This window comes from Paraphaeosphaeria sporulosa (genome assembly GCF_001642045.1).
Source record: "Paraphaeosphaeria sporulosa strain AP3s5-JAC2a unplaced genomic scaffold CC84scaffold_7, whole genome shotgun sequence".
Taxonomy (NCBI): domain Eukaryota; kingdom Fungi; phylum Ascomycota; class Dothideomycetes; order Pleosporales; family Didymosphaeriaceae; genus Paraphaeosphaeria; species Paraphaeosphaeria sporulosa.
The window spans coordinates 2242734-2260751 of NW_017253366.1; the positions used below are offsets into that span (position 1 = coordinate 2242734).

At 51.4% G+C, this 18018-nt stretch overlaps 9 protein-coding genes across 9 annotated transcripts; 4 read left to right on the forward strand and 5 right to left on the reverse strand.

Moving 5' to 3' along the window:
• Positions 1-160: 160 nt before the first annotated feature.
• CC84DRAFT_1124150 (uncharacterized protein) lies at positions 161-1522 on the reverse strand. Its single transcript, XM_018175675.1, has 3 exons — positions 1078-1522; positions 551-1008; positions 161-496 (listed from the first exon to the last, which is right to left on the reverse strand). Exons 1-3 carry the CDS (start codon positions 1343-1345, stop codon positions 302-304), a joined length of 921 nt encoding a protein of 306 aa, XP_018034618.1. The 5' UTR covers positions 1346-1522; the 3' UTR covers positions 161-301.
• A 120-nt stretch (positions 1523-1642) lies between these two features.
• CC84DRAFT_1166338 (uncharacterized protein) lies at positions 1643-2292 on the forward strand. Its single transcript, XM_018178937.1, has 2 exons — positions 1643-2049; positions 2128-2292. The coding sequence occupies exons 1-2, from the start codon at positions 1931-1933 to the stop codon at positions 2174-2176; spliced, it is 168 nt and encodes a 55-aa protein (XP_018034619.1). The 5' UTR covers positions 1643-1930; the 3' UTR covers positions 2177-2292.
• Positions 2293-2787: 495 nt separating this feature from the next.
• Positions 2788-3829, reverse strand: CC84DRAFT_1095539 (uncharacterized protein; the record flags this gene model as incomplete). Its single annotated transcript, XM_018174620.1, has 3 exons — positions 2788-3008; positions 3058-3486; positions 3532-3829. 3 exons carry the CDS (start codon positions 3827-3829, stop codon positions 2788-2790), a joined length of 948 nt encoding a protein of 315 aa, XP_018034620.1.
• A 213-nt stretch (positions 3830-4042) lies between these two features.
• Positions 4043-4468, reverse strand: CC84DRAFT_1058286 (uncharacterized protein; the record flags this gene model as incomplete). The annotated part of the gene is made up of 1 exon (XM_018173560.1): positions 4043-4468. A coding segment is annotated over one exon (426 nt), but the record flags the coding sequence as incomplete, so codon positions are not given.
• A 315-nt stretch (positions 4469-4783) lies between these two features.
• On the reverse strand, positions 4784-5556 carry CC84DRAFT_1197708 (NAD(P)-binding protein; the record flags this gene model as incomplete). Its single annotated transcript, XM_018181538.1, has 3 exons — positions 4784-4966; positions 5014-5223; positions 5269-5556. 3 exons carry the CDS (start codon positions 5554-5556, stop codon positions 4784-4786), a joined length of 681 nt encoding a protein of 226 aa, XP_018034622.1.
• Positions 5557-6367: 811 nt separating this feature from the next.
• Positions 6368-9176, forward strand: CC84DRAFT_895961 (uncharacterized protein). The gene is made up of 7 exons (XM_018187819.1): positions 6368-6561; positions 6611-6637; positions 6690-6864; positions 6936-6947; positions 6995-7493; positions 7541-8339; positions 8402-9176. The coding sequence occupies exons 1-7, from the start codon at positions 6524-6526 to the stop codon at positions 8847-8849; spliced, it is 1998 nt and encodes a 665-aa protein (XP_018034623.1). The 5' UTR covers positions 6368-6523; the 3' UTR covers positions 8850-9176.
• Positions 9177-11995, forward strand: CC84DRAFT_896005 (uncharacterized protein). Its single transcript, XM_018187820.1, has 2 exons — positions 9177-11816; positions 11878-11995. The coding sequence occupies exons 1-2, from the start codon at positions 9504-9506 to the stop codon at positions 11953-11955; spliced, it is 2391 nt and encodes a 796-aa protein (XP_018034624.1). The 5' UTR covers positions 9177-9503; the 3' UTR covers positions 11956-11995.
• Positions 11996-12341: 346 nt separating this feature from the next.
• CC84DRAFT_1178121 (uncharacterized protein) lies at positions 12342-12731 on the reverse strand (the record flags this gene model as incomplete). The annotated part of the gene is made up of 1 exon (XM_018180317.1): positions 12342-12731. One exon carries the CDS (start codon positions 12729-12731, stop codon positions 12342-12344), a length of 390 nt encoding a protein of 129 aa, XP_018034625.1.
• A 4818-nt stretch (positions 12732-17549) lies between these two features.
• CC84DRAFT_1219462 (uncharacterized protein) lies at positions 17550-17984 on the forward strand (the record flags this gene model as incomplete). Its single annotated transcript, XM_018183083.1, has 1 exon — positions 17550-17984. The coding sequence occupies one exon, from the start codon at positions 17550-17552 to the stop codon at positions 17982-17984; it is 435 nt and encodes a 144-aa protein (XP_018034626.1).
• Positions 17985-18018: the final 34 nt, after the last annotated feature.

Genomic DNA, 18018 nt, shown 5'->3' on the forward strand with positions numbered 1-18018 from the left:
ATCAATCTGGGTAAACCGGCTACCAGTTTGTACAAGCACGATGCAGGAGCTGCAGGAATTCTGGTGTCTTGAATATAGAGGAATTCGAGAACGACTGTTGCCGCTAACCACGAAGCCGCATAAAAGCTGTGCAGATAAGATGACTGTTATCACAGCCTGCGTGGCATTATCGTGGTATTGGACAACGTGATCGAGAGTGGTATTACAAGGCTATCGAGACGAGAGCAACACTATGTACAGCTCCGATACAAACATTAGCTTCGGCTAGCGATAAAAGTACAACAGCACAAGCCTGTTAGCATTACAACTCTGGTCTCGGAGAGTCCCCAACACCGCTCTCAGCTTTCCGCAGCTCCTTCTGCCCAGTAACAGGTCGTCCTTCCACCGCCTTCGGACCACCAACCAGCTTGAAAGCATGGTAGAAGATCTGCTCCGTCAAATGCTCGATCGGCTCGTCGAACATATACGGCAGGGCGGGAACGGCGGCAATACCAAGCTGTTGTCGCATTAGCAACTCGCCCATCTCAAGACATGGCAAAATAGTGCTTACCCCAATAGGACCCCACGTCCTTAACCTGACGTTCTTCACATTCTTCATCGCTCTACCAGAGTATCGCACGATGCTATGAATCGTAAGGGCGGGCAGTCCCATACTAGCCACGCTCTGGAACACTGCTCTCTGCGCGGCGACAGCCCTCCAGTCCTCGATAGCAGGAATGCTACCAGGCACAACTTCGCCTCCGGTCAAGCTGCTTCCCTCGCCACTCGAGCCGCCGGCCTTCACCCTGGCAGTGTCCGTCATGGTGTCCTTGAGGCTCTTGGCCTTTTTCACAATGTTCTTTCCATGGACAGTCTCGGCGGCTGTTTCCGGGTTCAGTATGCGCTGATTCCGCATGTACGCTTTGTAGCCTTCGTTCGCGACGTCACCGGCGATGTATAGCCATGAGATACCGTAGGCGCTGCGGACGAGGTAGGGGTGGGCGACGGGGCGGAAGCTCTCTCCGATGTCTGCAGGCTCGCGGGTCAGTCCATGTACGCCAAAATCCATGGCGAAGTGTATAGCCCAGCGTGACATACCTGAGGTGTAGGCAACGTATCGATGCGCGCTCATCATAATAGTCCTCACGCGACTGGCATATGCAGCGTACCGGACGTTGGTGTCGGTCGAGTCTTCTGCCCGTCCATCGGTCAGAACCTCCCACATCTTCTCGTCAGAGTCTAGTGTAGCCTGCAGTCCCTTGGGGAGCTTCTTGCGCGGCGGTGGAATCGAGAAATCAGGGCGTGCGTCCTGGCGTTCCCGCGCGACGCCGTCCACCTCGTCTGGCTTCTTGTCGCCGTTCGCCATGGCGTCTCTATCTCTGGAGCGCAACGTGGATGTCGATGAAGAGTACCTGCTGAGTGATGCCTTGTACGTTGCGAGCCGAAAGATGCAATCAAGGTGAGCTACCTAACAAGCATCCCCAACAAGGCCAAGCTCGAGTCTCCTCGGCTGATAGCCAGGTAGCGAGTACGTCACATCACCAAGCGCGATCATGCACGTGTGGCGCTCCTGCGCAGCAGATGTGGCTCGTGAGGGTGCTTACTCATCGTGTCGTCCTTGCTCCTCCGAAAAGCTTCCCCGAGCAGACGACCCAAGGCCGCACTCCCACCATCCATTGAGCCCTCATCTGCCCCTCCCCGGCCGACTACACACCCAATACCGCCATCATGGTTGCTATGTACACCATCGCCGGCCGCCAGGTCGGATCGCACGTCGTACGTTGCCCCCATCCGCCTGTTGCCAAATCTTCGACACAGTTACTCTTCGCGCCATCGGAGCTCCATGCCCGCCTTCTGAGCTTCACGGCTGCCTTTGCAGATTGCGAGAGAACGCGAAGGGACGGAGATGGCGGTGATGGATGGGCGCTGACAAGTGGAATCACAGCTCGCCATGGCGACCCTCGGCACGACGTTCCTCGGCGCCTACCTCTCCATGGGTGGCAGCAAGAAGACCGAGCAGACGACCCCTCCCATCAACGCGAAGAGCAAGGAGGAGGAGAGCTTCGTAAAGTACGGACACCCGCATTCCCGTGGTTTGCCATAACCGGGACGCGCGCAGTAGGGAGACTGAGGCTAACGACCGCATAGAGACTTCGTAAAGAAGGCTGAAGAGAAGGTTACCGGTACGAAGCATTGAGCCATGGATATCTCAAGAGAATTGGAGTCAACCTGCGCTTGAACAGACAAGCAGGAGAGACGTGCGATGGAAGGTCGCAGCATACTGCTCGAATAGACGGAAGTGCGATAGGGCATGTAAAACTGTAAATACAGTCCAATTGTACCAACACGCTCCACACGACACCCTTCGCGCGCACTTGATGATCCTCTTCCGAGATTTGCTTTGCGCAAGCCATGCAGCCACACGATGCTCGATGCCCTCCGAGCATTGCCCGAACTGACCATTGTATATAAATCCGCTGTAAACACACAGAGTTGACCGGCGTGTACACGTGATTGACCATTGCAAAAGCATGCGAAGAGTTCACGGTTGGCATAAGATTGAGCGAGTTTCCGACCTGCAGCGCTTCGAATAAGACGTTTCGTACCTGTTCAAACTACAACATTCATGACAAACCCTACCCAGGCAAAACAATAAAAGAAGCGGTATCTAGCGGCCCCGGGCACCTGAACGCCTTGCCACGGACAACCCGTCATAACGCAAACCAGTCACAGACCAAACCCGACCCATAAGAGTATATGCAGTAGCGGCATGTATCGTGAAAAGAGGGGTCAAAGCAAAGAAAGTTCCTAATCGTCCTCCAAAATGAACCTCTTCGACATGGAATCTACGACCTTTGTGTAGAACTTTGGTGCTTGTGCGCGGGGAAAACTGATTTCCTCCGTGAGGTAGTCTGGTAGTAGGTCGATGAGTTCTCTGTCGCGCTGCTCGTTCAACAGGGGTTGGTAGACAAATTCATGTTCTTGGTACGAATCGCCATCGGTCATGACGGTTAATTGAAAATGGAGTGCTACGCAAAGTCAGCAGGAATCCTAGACTCGATGTAGTGGGCGACTTACTTCCATTGCGACCGGTCTGTATGCAATCGTATACGTCGTCGCCTTCCTCGTTCTTCTTCACGCCCATGACTAAGAGGTTGGTTAGGTCGCTGTAGAGTTCCACTTTCTGATCTTGGAATTGTGCTTTCTTGGCGGCTTCCATTTGACCTGGAAGCACAACGCCTGTTGAACGTGCCTTGACAGCACTGCCAGGCACGTTCTTGGCCTCAGGTTGTACTGTAGACCGTGCGGCTGCAAGCTTCGTCGACAGCGTCTCCTTCTCCTTATGTGCTGCAGCAAGGGACTCGCTCGTCTTGAGGTTTTCTGCCGCAAGGCGAGCGTTCTCTTTCTCAGCCTTCGCGAGGTCTTTCCTCAAAGCGGTAATCTCGGCGGTCCGTGACTGCATTTCGGTGATCTGTTGTTTGAGCGCCTTGATTACGGCATCTTGACCTATAAAAGCTTAGCAGCATCCTATAAGATAGCATTCTTACGCACCTTTGATTGTCTGCTCCGTCTTCCTCTTGAGCGTGTCGAAGTTGGACTCTTTCCCTGACGTAGCTGCCTCCTTAAGGTTCTCATACCTGACCGTCATAGCCTCAAGCTTCTTGGAGAGATCGCCAACCTTGCGCCTCAATATTGGGTCGCGCTCTGTGTCCGACACGCTTCCTGCTCGTCTGAGGCTAGCCGATGTTTGTCGTGCTGTGCTCGAGGTTTGCTGGGCGCGTCGCGATGCGGGCTTCTGCGGTTCCGGTATGCTTTCTGGCACCTCTTCGACTTCGTCTTCGATTTCCATTGACGGCTCAATGTCCATTGGCTCGAGTTCAGGTTCTGGCTGCGTCTCTGGGATGATCGCATTGATTTCAGCTTGCACGGCGCGCTTTGTGGCTCGAGGCTTTGTCGCTGTCTTTGTCTTTGTCTGCTTTTTCGCTGCGGGTTCCTTCTCTGCGGCTTTTCGGCCCCTTTTCTTCGGCGCTGGTTCTTCCACAGTTGTGTCGTCAGCGGTCGCTTTTGCTTTCGCGGGTGGCCGTCCCCTCCTAGCGGTCTTGGGCTCTACCGGCGCGACAAGGTCCTCTTCGGTATCGAACTCGTCTACCTCTTCTGTCTCGTCGCCGGTCTCGTGTTGTAGCTCAGCGATGGCCCTGCGACCGCCGCGCGCACTCGTCTTCTTCATAACGGCTGCACCTTGCTTCTTTGCGGTGAGGACGGTATCTCCACTTACGCGACGCGTTGCCGTCTTTGATTTTGACGCAGCCTTGGTCGCAACTGTGGAAATTGCCATTTGCGCGGCTTTTCCACGCGGTTTGCGTCCGGGCGCCTTGTTCTCAGTATTCGAGTCGGGGGTTGGTAAGGCGTTCAATTCGTCCATCGATTCGTCTTCGGATGCGGAATCAACGGTGAAAGACAGGTTCGTTACAGCGGCGCGCGGTGCCATGTTGCTTCAAAGTTCGTTATGTACGGGATGGGTGTGGCTTCGCTGCTGGCTCGGTGGGGTGTGTTGATAAACAGACCAAAACACCAAAACGGCAACTGCGTCCGTGCACCACCACGCACTTCCGCTGCACATCATTGCAAAGAAGTCCCATGTGGAAGGAAAGTCAGTTGTCATTACTCTCGTAAATGGGCGCGGAAGTCCGCCCTACCTTTTACAGGCACTTTCGTCTGCATATCATGCGCCAGATATCAGACTCGGGAATATCCAGTCATTCATCATTATATGTCTATTGTACAATGCCCAGTTGTTACATGCTTAGTGTGCCATGTTTTCGAACAGGGGCTGCATCCTTTCCTCCCACGCGTTCACAATCTTATTCCCTGGTCCAGCCGCAATCCTCGTCTCGCCCTTCATCCACATCTGCATCAGCTCATCTACGAACTCATCTGTCGTCATTGTCTGAGGCGCATTCTCCTTATTATCGTCCGGATTCTCCCTCTCACGGCGAAGATCCGTAGCGACCATAGGTGGCGCGTCTCCACTACGTTGACACTTGACCCTTCCAACTGTTCTCGCAAGCTCATGCTCCAGAAATGCACCCAAGATTTTGTCGCGCAATATATTGGGCTGATGAGAGAAAGCCACGAATCCAAGGACTTATGAAACGTTGACAACGAGCGCATTGGGTTTGATTTGAAGTGCCTGAGCAATTCCTCGATCAGGTGTATCGGCCCTCGCATATTGATGTCAATCTCCTAATCTGCTTTTTGAAAAAACTCGCTTGGATCGTGTTTGTTGACGTCAATTAGCCGCTGCACTCCAGCATTGTTAATCAAGCAGTCGACGTCAGGGTGCTCAGAGGTGAGCTTCTCAACAAGTTTGCGAATCTGTTGTATGTCTCCGGTATCTAGCACGTAGTATGCGGCGGCTCCGATCTCTTTGGCAGACTCTCCTAGTGCTGACTCTGTTCGTCCCACGATGATGACTGTCTTTCCGTTCTTGATAAGTTGTTGCGACAACGCTTTTCCAATACCTCCGCCTCCTCCAGTGACAACTGCTGTCTTGAATTCGTATGTTTTGGTCGACATGATTTGAGTTTTATGCTAGATAACCTAGATATATCTATGATTCTTACCTAAATGCAAGTCCAGAAGATCTCTTTATACTGAAGGGTCCACCTTTGGGTCGCGCTCCGCGAGTGTCCGGCAATGATGTTGAGAGCAGTCTCAACACCATCAGATCGTCGAGCCTGTATCTCATCTGAAAGCACGATTCTCAACTTTTCGCTCTAGGTTTGCCGATGTCTTCGAAATTTGAGTCTGGCCCGAATCATGACGACATTCTGAACAGCCACGCATCGCCTGTTGGGAGGGCAGGCAAAACCTACCATGTAGGTAAAGAGCCTGGTGATCCATGATAGTATTGTTGACCTCCGGAATAAGGCAGACCGCTTATACTTGGGAACTGTTGGCAATGATCATGATTTCTCATAGCGTATGTGAGTGTCACTAGATCGGGAGCGGGGTCCGTCCCAGTGATCGCCCCGCATCGGAGCCCTGGAGCTAATTTGCTACCCCACGACGGATTACGAATTACTGACTGTTCACCTGCGCTACCTTCTGTTACACCTCTCCAATTGCTCCAAGCGGCTTCGAAAAAGAGTAGCGCGTACCCCATGCGGGTCATCCGAGGCTCGGCTTCTGATGTGGGGTTCACAGCGTGCAACAGTGCCCGCCCATGCATCTTAGAGCCTGCAGACTACCTGGCCGATTTCCACTGCCGTGGAATGAAGCCTGCATTTCTGAGGTGAATAAAACCGGAGTTCTGCCACTGCGTGTCGTTCACGCTTACCGCCGTTCTTTTGCACTTTCGTAAGACTTGTTTCCAACTACGACAACACGAGTGCGCGTAGCTTACGAACGAGTGACGGCTTGTAACTTCTTCGTCGTCTCCTTCGTAGGATCTGATCATTCAAGAGCAGCTACTTGAGTTGTTTCACAATCACAAGAGTCTCATCCGAGCCACAATTGGGCAGCAGAACATCCATTAACAATCATGACGGTGAAAGAGCTTCCTGAGTCGCGATGCGACGTGTAAGTGACCATTAATTAAGGACAACCTGCCTGCTAATTTTGCGCACAGCTTGATTGTCGGCGCTGGCCCTGCTGGGTGAGATCACACGGTACAACATGCCGCTTGGTTCATCGCTAATCTACCAAAGTATGATGCTGGCTACGTGGATGGCACGATGCGGCATAAACGCCCGGATAGTCGACAAGCGCAGCACGAAAATATTCAACGGTCAGGCTGACGGGCTGCAGAGCCGCAGTCTTGAAATCTTCGACAGCTTCGGATTCGCAGATCGTGCCTTGAAAGAGGCGAACCATATGCTGGAGGTAAGTACTCATCACCGATCGACTACGTAGTCGACCTCAGAAGGCATTGTTACTGACAAATTTGGCTGTAGATGTGTATGTGGGTACGTATGAAAGGCTCTGACCGCCTCTATTGCTTACATCTGGCCAGAATCCCGGGGAGGATGGCACTCTCCGGAGGTCTGACCGCGTACCTGATGCCATAGTTGGGCTTTCGCGTTTCACTCAGATTGTCCTGCATCAAGGGCGCATCGAGAGATTTTTCTTAGACAATATCAAGAAGCACTCGAAGGATTCGCTTCGTATTGAGCGCGCTGTGCTTCCTGAATCTCTGTCGATTTCGGAAGACCTATGCGACGACCACTCCCCAGAAACGTATCCGCTCAAGGTGCAGCTGAGGCATCTGACAGAGGAAGAGGCTACTCCGGCCCAAAGCAATGGGGAAACCATCCAAGATGGTTTGTTCAGGAGTAACTTGGCCGAAGACGATACAGATGATCTCATTGCTCACAGCAGGGCCAATGCCGGGAGCACGGAGGTAGTAAAAGCGAAATACATGGTAGGATGTGATGGCGCACACAGTTGGACTAGAAGGCAACTTGGCTTTGAACTAGAAGGCGAGCCCACGGATTTCATCTGGGGAGTTTTGGGTACGCTATGCATTGCTTCCAAGAAGCCAGATATTGACTACGGCCAGATATCATTCCCATCACAGATTTTCCAGATATCCGTGAGCGCTGCGCTGTCCACAGTGCCTCATCCGGTTCTATGATGGTCATCCCTCGCGAGAATAAGCTTGTTCGATTGTACATTCAACTCACGGAGATCAAGCCCGACGCAAGTGGACGCGCGGATCGCTCTCAGATCACGCCGGATACCATCATCAAGGCTGCTCAGAAAATTATAGCGCCATACCAACTCACGTACAAGTACTGTGACTGGTGGACGGCGTACCAGATAGGGCAACGGGTTGGTACCAACTTCGACTACAAAAACAGAGTCTTCTTGGCGGGTGACGCTGTGCACACTCACTCTCCGAAAGCCGGTCAAGGCATGAACGTTTCGATGCAGGATGCCTACAACCTCGGTTGGAAGCTTGCTCTAGTCGTGAAGGGCGTAGCGCAGCCATCAATTCTGAGCACATACCAGTCGGAGCGTAGACGAATCGCCCAAGATCTAATCAACTTTGATCACAAGTTCTCCCGCTTGTTTTCCGGCCGCCCGGCAAAGGATATCCTGGATGAGTCAGGTGTCAGCATGACTGAGTTCAAGGATGCTTTCGTGAAGGGAAACATGTTTGCGTCTGGGCTTTCGGTAGACTACGGTTCTAGCATGCTCGTAGCCAAGGGTGGCGATGCAGCTGAACAGGGTGACGGCACAGACGTCTCTTCGTCCAAAACGCAAATCGCTGGAAATCAAGAATTGGCGAAGAATATCAAGCTAGGAATGCGTTTCCCGAGCTACAAAGTTCTTAATCAAAGCGACGCTCGACCATGGTATGTGGGCTATATAACAAACCTTTACTAGAAAGGTCACAGCTAACGCAGTCCAACCCCAGGCACTTCCAGGAGTGGTTCAAATCCGATGGCCGCTTCCGCCTCGTCGTCTTTGCTGGCAATGTTCTCTCAACAGCACAAAAAGATCGCCTGGATGCTTTCTGCGGGAAACTGACCGCATCAGCGTTCCTTGCGCCTCACATCCACAAGGACATTGATGTCCTGACATGCCATTCGGCCAAGCGAATCGAGACAGAACTCCTTCGTGATTTCCCGGAGGTTTTGCATCCGTTCGATGACAAGACGGGCTGGGACTATAACAGCGTGTTTGTGGACGATTTAAGCTACCACGAAGGACATGGCGAAGCCTACAAAAATTATGGCGTGGACCAAGAGCGCGGCTGCGTCGTTATTACGAGACCAGATCAATATGTTGGATTCATTGGAGAGCTGGACGGCGAGGGTGTGAAGGGTGTGGAGACATACTTCCAAGGCGTTTTCGTTTCTTAGGCGAGAATTTTCACGGACCACTCCCATCGTATGGTGTTCGCTCACATGACGAAGCCATTCACTATGAGGTTGGGGCCGGGATCTTGGCTTACGTGGCTCGGTTCAACGAGGGATGTGGGTCGCCCAACGACCTAATTCCAATTTTCGCCCAACCACGTCTTCTCCTGAAATTGTCATGTCTCGGCTGCTCCGCGGAGTCTGTTAAAGTTGCATCTTACGCACGCTTGAGCCTGCCAAATGCGTATTCTGTAATTCGAGACCCAGCGCCTGGAACGCACAAAAGTGATGCAAACCTCAACCAATCAGGTCGGCCGCACCGAGATGAGACCCGCATCCGTCAAATGGCAGTGATGTAACCAACATCGGGAGTGCATGTTACCTCCGTGCATCAGCTCCTTGAGGCTGCACGCTAATGCCCGTTGCCAAGTGGCGTCTAGATGTCAGGAAAGACCCGTCGAAGTAGAGAGAGGCTGTTGCCATTCTCCATTTATACCGCGTCTATTCTTTCCGGCTTGCCTGCTGCCGCGCCCACTTCCCAAGCACATGTCGTGTGGCATTCTGGATGCTTGCCGAGCCGCCCCATAACGCATGGAACGGGATTTATACTGTTCGAAGCGCGTTCCGATTGAATGAAATTTCCCGTTCTTGGACATCATGACCTCTGCGCCTTCGCCGCACGACCGGATGCTCGATTTAGATGCACTGGAGTCGGAATCCCAACCAACATTCGTTATTAAGACGTCAGACCAGGCAATCCCGTTTGAACTTCTCTTCTGCAATGACGCGTTCCGTCGAGCATCACTGCAGAACACTATCTTAGGTTCCTTCAAGGAGGCAACTCTGTTCCGTGCTTGGGCTTTAGCAATTCGGCTCTGGGAACCCCAGCATGCATTTGCTAATCGCACTTGGACCGCAACCAAAGCCGGCGCAAAGAAGAATTGGAAGATTGTGAGAGCGGTCGAAAAGCCTCATTCTGATCAGAATCGTATGACTGATGCGGATAACCCTGTTGCGGATATCCGAGCAGACAAGGTCACCCCCCACAGAAGCCGAAAGGATTTTCCGGTGTGGACGCTTAACAAGAGGCCACGGATTCCTCTGCGAGGTTTCCCCACATCCAACGTTGTTGCCCGTTGGGAGTCGATGCAGACCATGATGGAGATGACTGACGTTGGTGTGTTCGAATACTTGCCAAATGGGAAGCTCATACATGCAAATGACGCATGGTATCGACTTAGTAACCACCCCAGAGACTTACCAGACCATGTGGAATTTTCCTTCATGGACTTGGCTCATCCAGATGATCAAGCACTCATTATGTCTGCGTGGAACACCTTAGTCCAGGGCAATTGTGTCACATTTGAAATGAGATGGAAAGCTAAGCCTGGTTCTGAAGATGACGCGCAATGGGTTCTTTCAGCATGTGTGCCGGTGTTTAATGAGGATCAGGACCTTGTGAGCATAGCGGGCAACACCATTGACATAAATGGGCAGAAGAAACTGCAAGAAGTCCAACGCCGTCAAATCGACGAAGCTTTGGAAGCCAAACGACAGCAGGAAAACTTCATCGACATGACAAGCCACGAGCTCCGAAATCCACTCTCTGCCGTTGTACAATGTGCGGACTCCGTCATCTCCACGTTGCAGCACATAATACCAAAAGAACTTGACTCGATAGACTCCAAAACACAAATTCAGAGAGTGGAACAGGAAATCGCTACCTGCATCGATAATCTTCAGACAATTGTTTCCTGCAGCCTGCATCAGAAGCGGGTTATTGATGACGTTCTCACACTCTCCAAGCTTGACTCGAACCTCTTACGAATCAGTCCCATGCTGGTCCAACCTTCTTCCGTAGTGTCTGGGGCAATGAAAATGTTCGAAGTCGAGTGTTCGCAAATGCAGATCAGCCTTGAATTCGAGGAAGACGAGAGCTTGAATTGTTTCGAGTGGGTGATGCTGGACCCATCGAGAATGCTCCAGGTTTTAATAAATCTTCTCACCAACGCGATCAAGTTCTCGAAAGACCGTCTGCTTCGTAATATCAAAGTCACATTGGGAGGATCATGGACGCAGACTTTCATCGAAGACGGCAGTATCACTTTTGCGAAGGACATTCAGCCCCAATACAATATCTGCGACAAGGAAGAATGGGGGAAGGGGCGCAAAGGCTTTATATGGATCCGAGTTGACGATACTGGTTGTGGAATGACCGATGACGAGCAAGCAAAGCTTTTCTCCCGGTTTACGCAGGCAACCCCTCGAACGCATGTCAAATATGGCGGCTCCGGCCTTGGTCTTTTCATATCAAAATCGCTCACAGCGCTTCAGGGAGGTTCGGTAGGGGTCAAGTCCACAGCTGATGTCGGTTCTACTTTCCTGTTCTACGTCAGCACGCGAGTTCCAGAGTCTCCCAACCATACCCAACACCACAAGCTTCAACAACCGACGCTTCCACATGCGCTATCTGCGGAAGAAGGCATGAAGAATGCAAAGTTAAACATCCTCATGGTCGAAGACAACCTCGTCAACCAAAGGGTTCTAAGTAAACAACTACAAAAAGCGGGCTGCATTGTCTACGTTGCCGGAAATGGAGTCGAGGCCCTCGAATTACTCAAAAAGAGTGTCCACTGGCAGGGTGAAAAGAATCAAGATGGCAATGGAACGACCCCAGTATGGGATATCGATATTGTTCTGATGGATATCGAAATGCCTGTCATGGACGGGTTGACTTGTGCTAGCGAAATCCGGCGCCTAGAGTCAGAAGGCATGCTTGCAATCTCTTCTGCCAGCTGCCCGCTAACGACCCAATCGACATCTTGTTTAGCGTCGCGCCTCACTTCCTTTCATGACTTGACCAGCAATGTGCGATCAGATGTTTATCAATATCGAAGACATCTACCGATCCTAGCAGTCAGCGCCAATGCCAGGGGTGAACAAGTGGCGCAAGCACTAGCTGCGGGAATGGTAGGAGTATACCGACTAAATATGAGAAGTCAAATCGCTAACACGTGTATGCTTTCGAAAGGACGATGCGATTAGTAAACCATTCAGAATTCCCGAATTATGGCCTAAGATGCGCGGATTGGTGCCACGCTGCGCGTAAAGGATGAGTTGTGACACCTTCTCGTCTGGAAAAAGCAGATGTTTCCGTAGTAGGCGTGGTGTGGTCACTTCATGATCCATCAGTCTTGGAATGGCATTCTTGGAAAGAATTTCGAACGCGGAGCTGAGCGCGTGTCACACGTTATGGTATTCCAACTCTTAACAATTTTCGACACATATGACAGGATTTGGACATAGTGAATGCGGAGTTTCTTTTGGTTGAAAATCCGATAGACTGGCTATAGATAGAGAAGCGCACCGGGCAGATCTTCCGAAACACGCTGCGTAGTTTTGTATTCGTTTCCCATCACGGTAGATTTCACATCACACACACCATACACCCTAAGCTTCGCATCAACGACGCCATTCTTCTCCCTGACTTGCATCTTACACGTTCAGCGAATGCATTGCTCTACCCATATGATCGCGAATCCACTTTTCCAGCACCGCGTCGTCATTGGACACGATGTCCTGAACGTCAGCCGGGAGCGCTTCGGTGAGGTCGACGCAAGCGGCAGGTGGGTCGGAAGCGAATGGTGGATGTGAGGCAGTATATCCACGATCAGAGCGCATCCGCCGGATCATCTCGCAGTGTTTGTTATATGCGACGCCATGTTTCGTGACGTCAAGATGGCCCTTTCCCCCGCCAAAGAAGCCAGTGTCAAAGTCTGCAGGATCATCGAGTGAGGGGCCAGTGATATGGATCGAGCCTCGAGAGAACGGATAGACTGTAAAGGCTGTGGTTCCGACGCTGGGGTCGCCATTTGCATTTGCCATATCAGGATTCCTTTTCGGTGGTAGTGGCGTTCGCGCTGTGCCAGAGTGGAAAGTGGAAAGTAGTTCTAACCCAGCGATCAAATTCAGCACGACCAGAGACTTCGCAGATCAACTTTTGAACTCCGAGTCCCATGCTTCTCTAAATTCTAGTCCCGGAGAATCGACTTCTGTCGTTTGGCCGGATTTGGCACTGTACTTCCTGAGCACTCCTGGGAGTTATCAAGTCCATGTAGCTCTATCAAGTGGAGAATCTGTTATGGCTGGGTGCTCGGGCCAGGCGTTGGGGTTTTGCAATCGCAGTTTGCTTCCTGAAAAAGCCATGACAAAACCCCTGCCTTCGACTCTGCAATTACGTAACATCCTAGGATCCTATGATTCTGCTTATTGAAATCTTCCATGCCCCCCATGCGTCCATACAGAGAGCATCGCCTGTCTCATCGGCACTAAAGGTACTCTTGTACCCATATGACATGAGGTGATGGTCTTCATACTCGTTACCGACGCCCGGAAGATCGGAAATGACAGGCACGCCTGCATGCTTAAGCACATGCGACTCTTCGATGCCCGAACGCTCCAACACCAAGGGTTTTGCGCAGGTACCGCTTCATATCACCACCATCTTGCGGGCCCTGATGCTACGGAGGGGCTTTGTGGCTTCCTTTTTAAACAGCAGAGTGCGCCTCACTTCAATGCCGATAAGCTCTCCTGTCTTCGTTATCAAAGAGAACGCGCGCGACCTGCGACCAACCAAGATGTCCAGATTAGGATGCCTTCCAACGCGAACCCGTGGGTGAATATAGTATGATCCGGCGTCTTGAAGCTTTCGGTCCTACGAGATGAACCGATGAATGCGCCACATGGCGTTGATAGGAATATTGGTTTGCTGCACAATGTAGAAGGCTGAGAGCCAGCTTTACATTGTTGTGGTCCATCGACGTCTCCTCTTCGTCTCGCAACAGTGCACTTGGCTTCTATGGTTTTATGACTGACCTTTTGCACCACCCTGCGCACGCCTGAACTCTACTTCCCTTTTTTTATACACCTTTTCTTTTTTTTTTTTCTTAGCTCTATCAACTCAACGTACTACCGTATTACCGGGGCAGGCTATCATTGCTAACTTTTTAACAGCAGCACACTCCTCGACCCTTAGCTGTTACGAGCAGGCGGGTTCTGTACAAAACGGGAAGAAATCCGTAAACTACCTGCTCACACAAAAAGATAGCGCCATGCCGGTGGCTACCCGAACAGGAAAGAAGAAGGAGACGCGCGATGAAAGCGTTGACGAGCATTCCAGTAAGCGACGAGATGCTGGCAAAGCAATCATTCTTCCAACCGGACGACCATTCGCAACTTCCGCCCACGATATCTTTGCAGGTGGGCATACCCAAGCTATAGAGCTTTGCGACGAGCTGCTCGGTACAAACATCTTCGTCCAGGCGCTCCGCGAAGAATGACACCCCACCTTCCAACCGACCAGTCGGCCTCCGAGCTAAGGGAAATAAAGGGGATGACCGTAGACTCTGCAGCCGAAGCGAGACTTTAAGCCCCTGATTATCAAGACTTCCTCAGGGGCAGTCAGCCAGCACATGAAGTTAAATTAGCCATCGAGATTTATTCAATCGTCGAACTCAGTAAGTAGAACTACTCCTCAAACGAATTTACATAGGCTTCTACGAAGCTGTGCACTCTAACCCTGAAGCTCGTGACTCATTTGCTAATTGAATGCAAGCTTAGTTCCCGGTGGGCGGACGTGCTCTTCGTAACGGGAAACAAGAAGGACATGGAGACGAAGAAGCAAGTGCTGGCCTCTAGCGCTAGCGAACTCGACGAAGACGACCGCCACAATGCCGTGCAAGACCGGCTGGAGAAACGCACATTTTTTTTCGCTGGTACATCCGGACCCACTGTAAAGCAGATGCCGATGGCGAAATCAACGCTTGGTATGCTTTGAGAGCAATCTGCCGTGAGGCCCCTGGCATCGAGAAGTCCGAGAAGAAGATCATCTCTGAACAGGCTTCCAAATTGGCTTACTCAATCCGGTAATCGGGATCGGGACTGACGCTGCATATCGAGCTGTCGGTAAGTATGGGTCATCCGCTGCTGGTGCCGCTCGTGACATGCGCTTCCAGCTGCGTTTAACGTTCAATCTCTTTCGTAAACTCCCCCACACGTTATAATGGTCCAAAAGAAGAGATGAAAGCTTCGCTTCCTTCATCAAGGCCACTGCCCCAGAGCGAGGAAAGGCCACGGAGGAAGAATGCGAGCCGTATAATTACCCGAACGACCCTGTTCCGGAGATTGGTTTGAGCTGAGAGAATTGACTCTTAGCGTGCCACATACGCCCAGCATCGCGAGAGCTAAACGACATGGGGATAATAGCGCTGAGATCCTGGGACTTCGTCTACACTATGCTCCGCGTAGGTCATCTCGTGCTCATGGACAATGTCAAATTATGGTTCCAGAAGAGCACATAAGTCAGCTTCGTAGCGAACAATCCTCGTGCTACAATAGCTAAAAGGTATCGACGTGAGCAATCCAGTACCTTCATCGCTGAGCGCTTTGGGGCGAAGCCGTGGCCGCGCGCCTTCCACGCTCTTAACAAGCACGGGCGAAGGGTGAGATTCTTCGACACTACCGAGAAAGCGTTCATACCCAAGAAGGGCAGCGCGAAGTACCGTGAGCTTGAGGAACTATTGGAGAGGCTCATCAATGTTGCAGATCCTCGAGGCAACCTATATATACCCACTTGGTTCGCAGAAGTCAGGAACAAAGACGTCAGATGTGCCCGAGGAAAGGGTATTCAAACATCACGGACAATACCAGCACACGGTGTATGATCATACTGGGTCAGATACAAGTGGATAAGGCTGTCCTTTTGATTGGCCACCTCTTGCTAACTCCAGAATATAACCTCACCTTAGCAAATGTGGACTGCGCTTGCATTGGATGCACCGGATAATGGCACGAAAATAAAGACACGAGCATTAGGTGGTGGTCGCAGAGCCTAAGAATTTTACTTGAACAATGTCTCTTCTAATTCGAACCGAATGCAAACATACCTTCATGCCTTCACAAGTGATATGGGCTGACAGTGGTCTTGCTCCCCGTACATGTGGCAACAGTCCCACCTGCCCTCTTCAAGTCCTTCATCCTGTCAAACGCTGACTCAAATGGCAACAACACGACAAATCCGCCTGTAGTTCGCTCATACTGGTCTACGTTCCCCAGTGCCGCAAAAAACTACACCTCAACGTACGACACCCAATTTTTTCAGCGCGTTTTATACAGCATCCACCGCAACAAACAACCGATTTTGTCGATCGTGCCTTGCCAGGGAGGTGAAGATGACTGCCAAGTTAGCTAGCATGACGGAGCTCCGGGATAAAATTGGAATCGCCAAGATGAAGCTACAAAGGTACATGGCAACATAAAAGCTAGGATTCGACATACCTCGCGTTCATCTCTTCATCGAATGCGCCTACAGCAAATCGGTGTGCAAACATTCTTCCTGCGCAGGCTTCATCGAGCGTAGTGAATACCGAATCGCCGTTATACCTGGGACCAGAGCTGGGATCAGGATGGGGGGCCAGGCTCTTATTATTTGCCGATGCAAGTTCCGGTCTGCAATCAAGCTAATTTGCATAAAAGACTTCTACCATGTAAAAGTGTTTCGAACAGCTCGCAGTCTTCTCCCAAGAGGACTACTTGGACCGGCTCCGTCCAGTGATCCAAAGCACTACGGTGACCCTAAGAGGGCTCACAGCAGATTCTTGGGTAAACAGACGCATTTGTCTCGACGCCGGCGCCATGGGACTGGTACTGGAATGGAAGACTTTAATAAAGTGTCTAACCCGTGCAAAAGCCAGGATGCCCTCTACTAGCTATTCACCATTGAGGAAATCCTGGATGTCTCACAAAAGAAGATATTAGGTTGTATATGCCGGATGAAATTGAAGCATGGGTCCAAACCCCCGGGACGATCCGACTTAGCGTTGGGGATGGATAACACGGCCCTCTTGAGGAATGGGATTTGTTCGAAGAGCAAATACCTTTGACCGTCAAAAGCATCAGGCATCTGAAGGAGTTCAAAGGCCTCGTAGATCTCGAGAATCCGCACACTCTCAGCGAGATGTTGGCCCGCTGGTCGAAAAGCAAGGCGAGTCCCATCATCGCTTCCTGTTAGACATTGGCTGACATGGTCTGCTGGTACCGACTTGTTCAAACAAGCAAGTCTTTCCTCAGTGACGAAGAAAAGGAGACGGGGAAGACCCGGGGCAAAGCTGCCGAGGTTGGAATTGCGCGCCTCTGCAAAAAGACATCTAAATACGAGATGCTACCTGATTGCGAGATGATGCGTGTAACTGTACCCGTACCCGATCCTGCACTGGCACCTGATCTTTACCCCTGGGCTCTCGAACAGTACCGAATCAATTGAAAATGTTCTTGAGGTACAATAGAAGGAAAGCGAAAGCAGTACGAATGCTTACGAAAGGAGATTAGCTTCTGTATATAAGGATGTACGTAAAACAGTCAGGCAAAAGCGGCGCGACGTTCGAGACTCACTGGTCTGTCGGGAGAATGGCGGTGTCGAAAAGATCTCTTGCCGAGAACAGAAGAATTGAAGACGATCTACTGTGGTATCAGGCATAAGTAGTGTACATGGTCCGCGCACTGCAGGGGTGCTGCCAAGATGATCACGCGATGACTCATAATCGCTCTATTGACAAAAATACATCTAATTACCTATAATTACGTACTGAAACGCGTGTACCTTTGTCCTCGCTGCCATCCTGAAGTCATCCTCCTCCCACCCACACAATGTCACCGCCATCAACTCCACCTCGCCATCGATACCTCTCCCGCGACGAGCGCCTGCAAGCGCAAACCCTGCACCTAGCAGGCCATACGCAAACTTTTATCGCCAACCTATTAGGTTTCTCTCGCAGACAAGTCGCCTACGCGATCGCTAGCAACCGCGTCACGCCAAAGAAACGTTCTGGTCGCCCTCGCAAGCTCACCGATGCCCAAGTTGATGAGCTTGAGGCCTATATCAAGTCCTCGCGTACAGCCAGGCAGATGAGCTATCAGGCTCTTACAGAGGGACCTTTTGCAGAGTGGGAAGTCACACAATATGCTATACGGACTGCTCTACGCAGTAGAGGGTATACACGTCGGGTTACTCATGCGAAACCTCCCCTAACTGAGAGAAATCGACAGATTAGAGCGACGTGGGCCCAGGAGCACCTCCACTAGAGCGCTGAACAATGGTGGCGTATCCTCTGGAGTG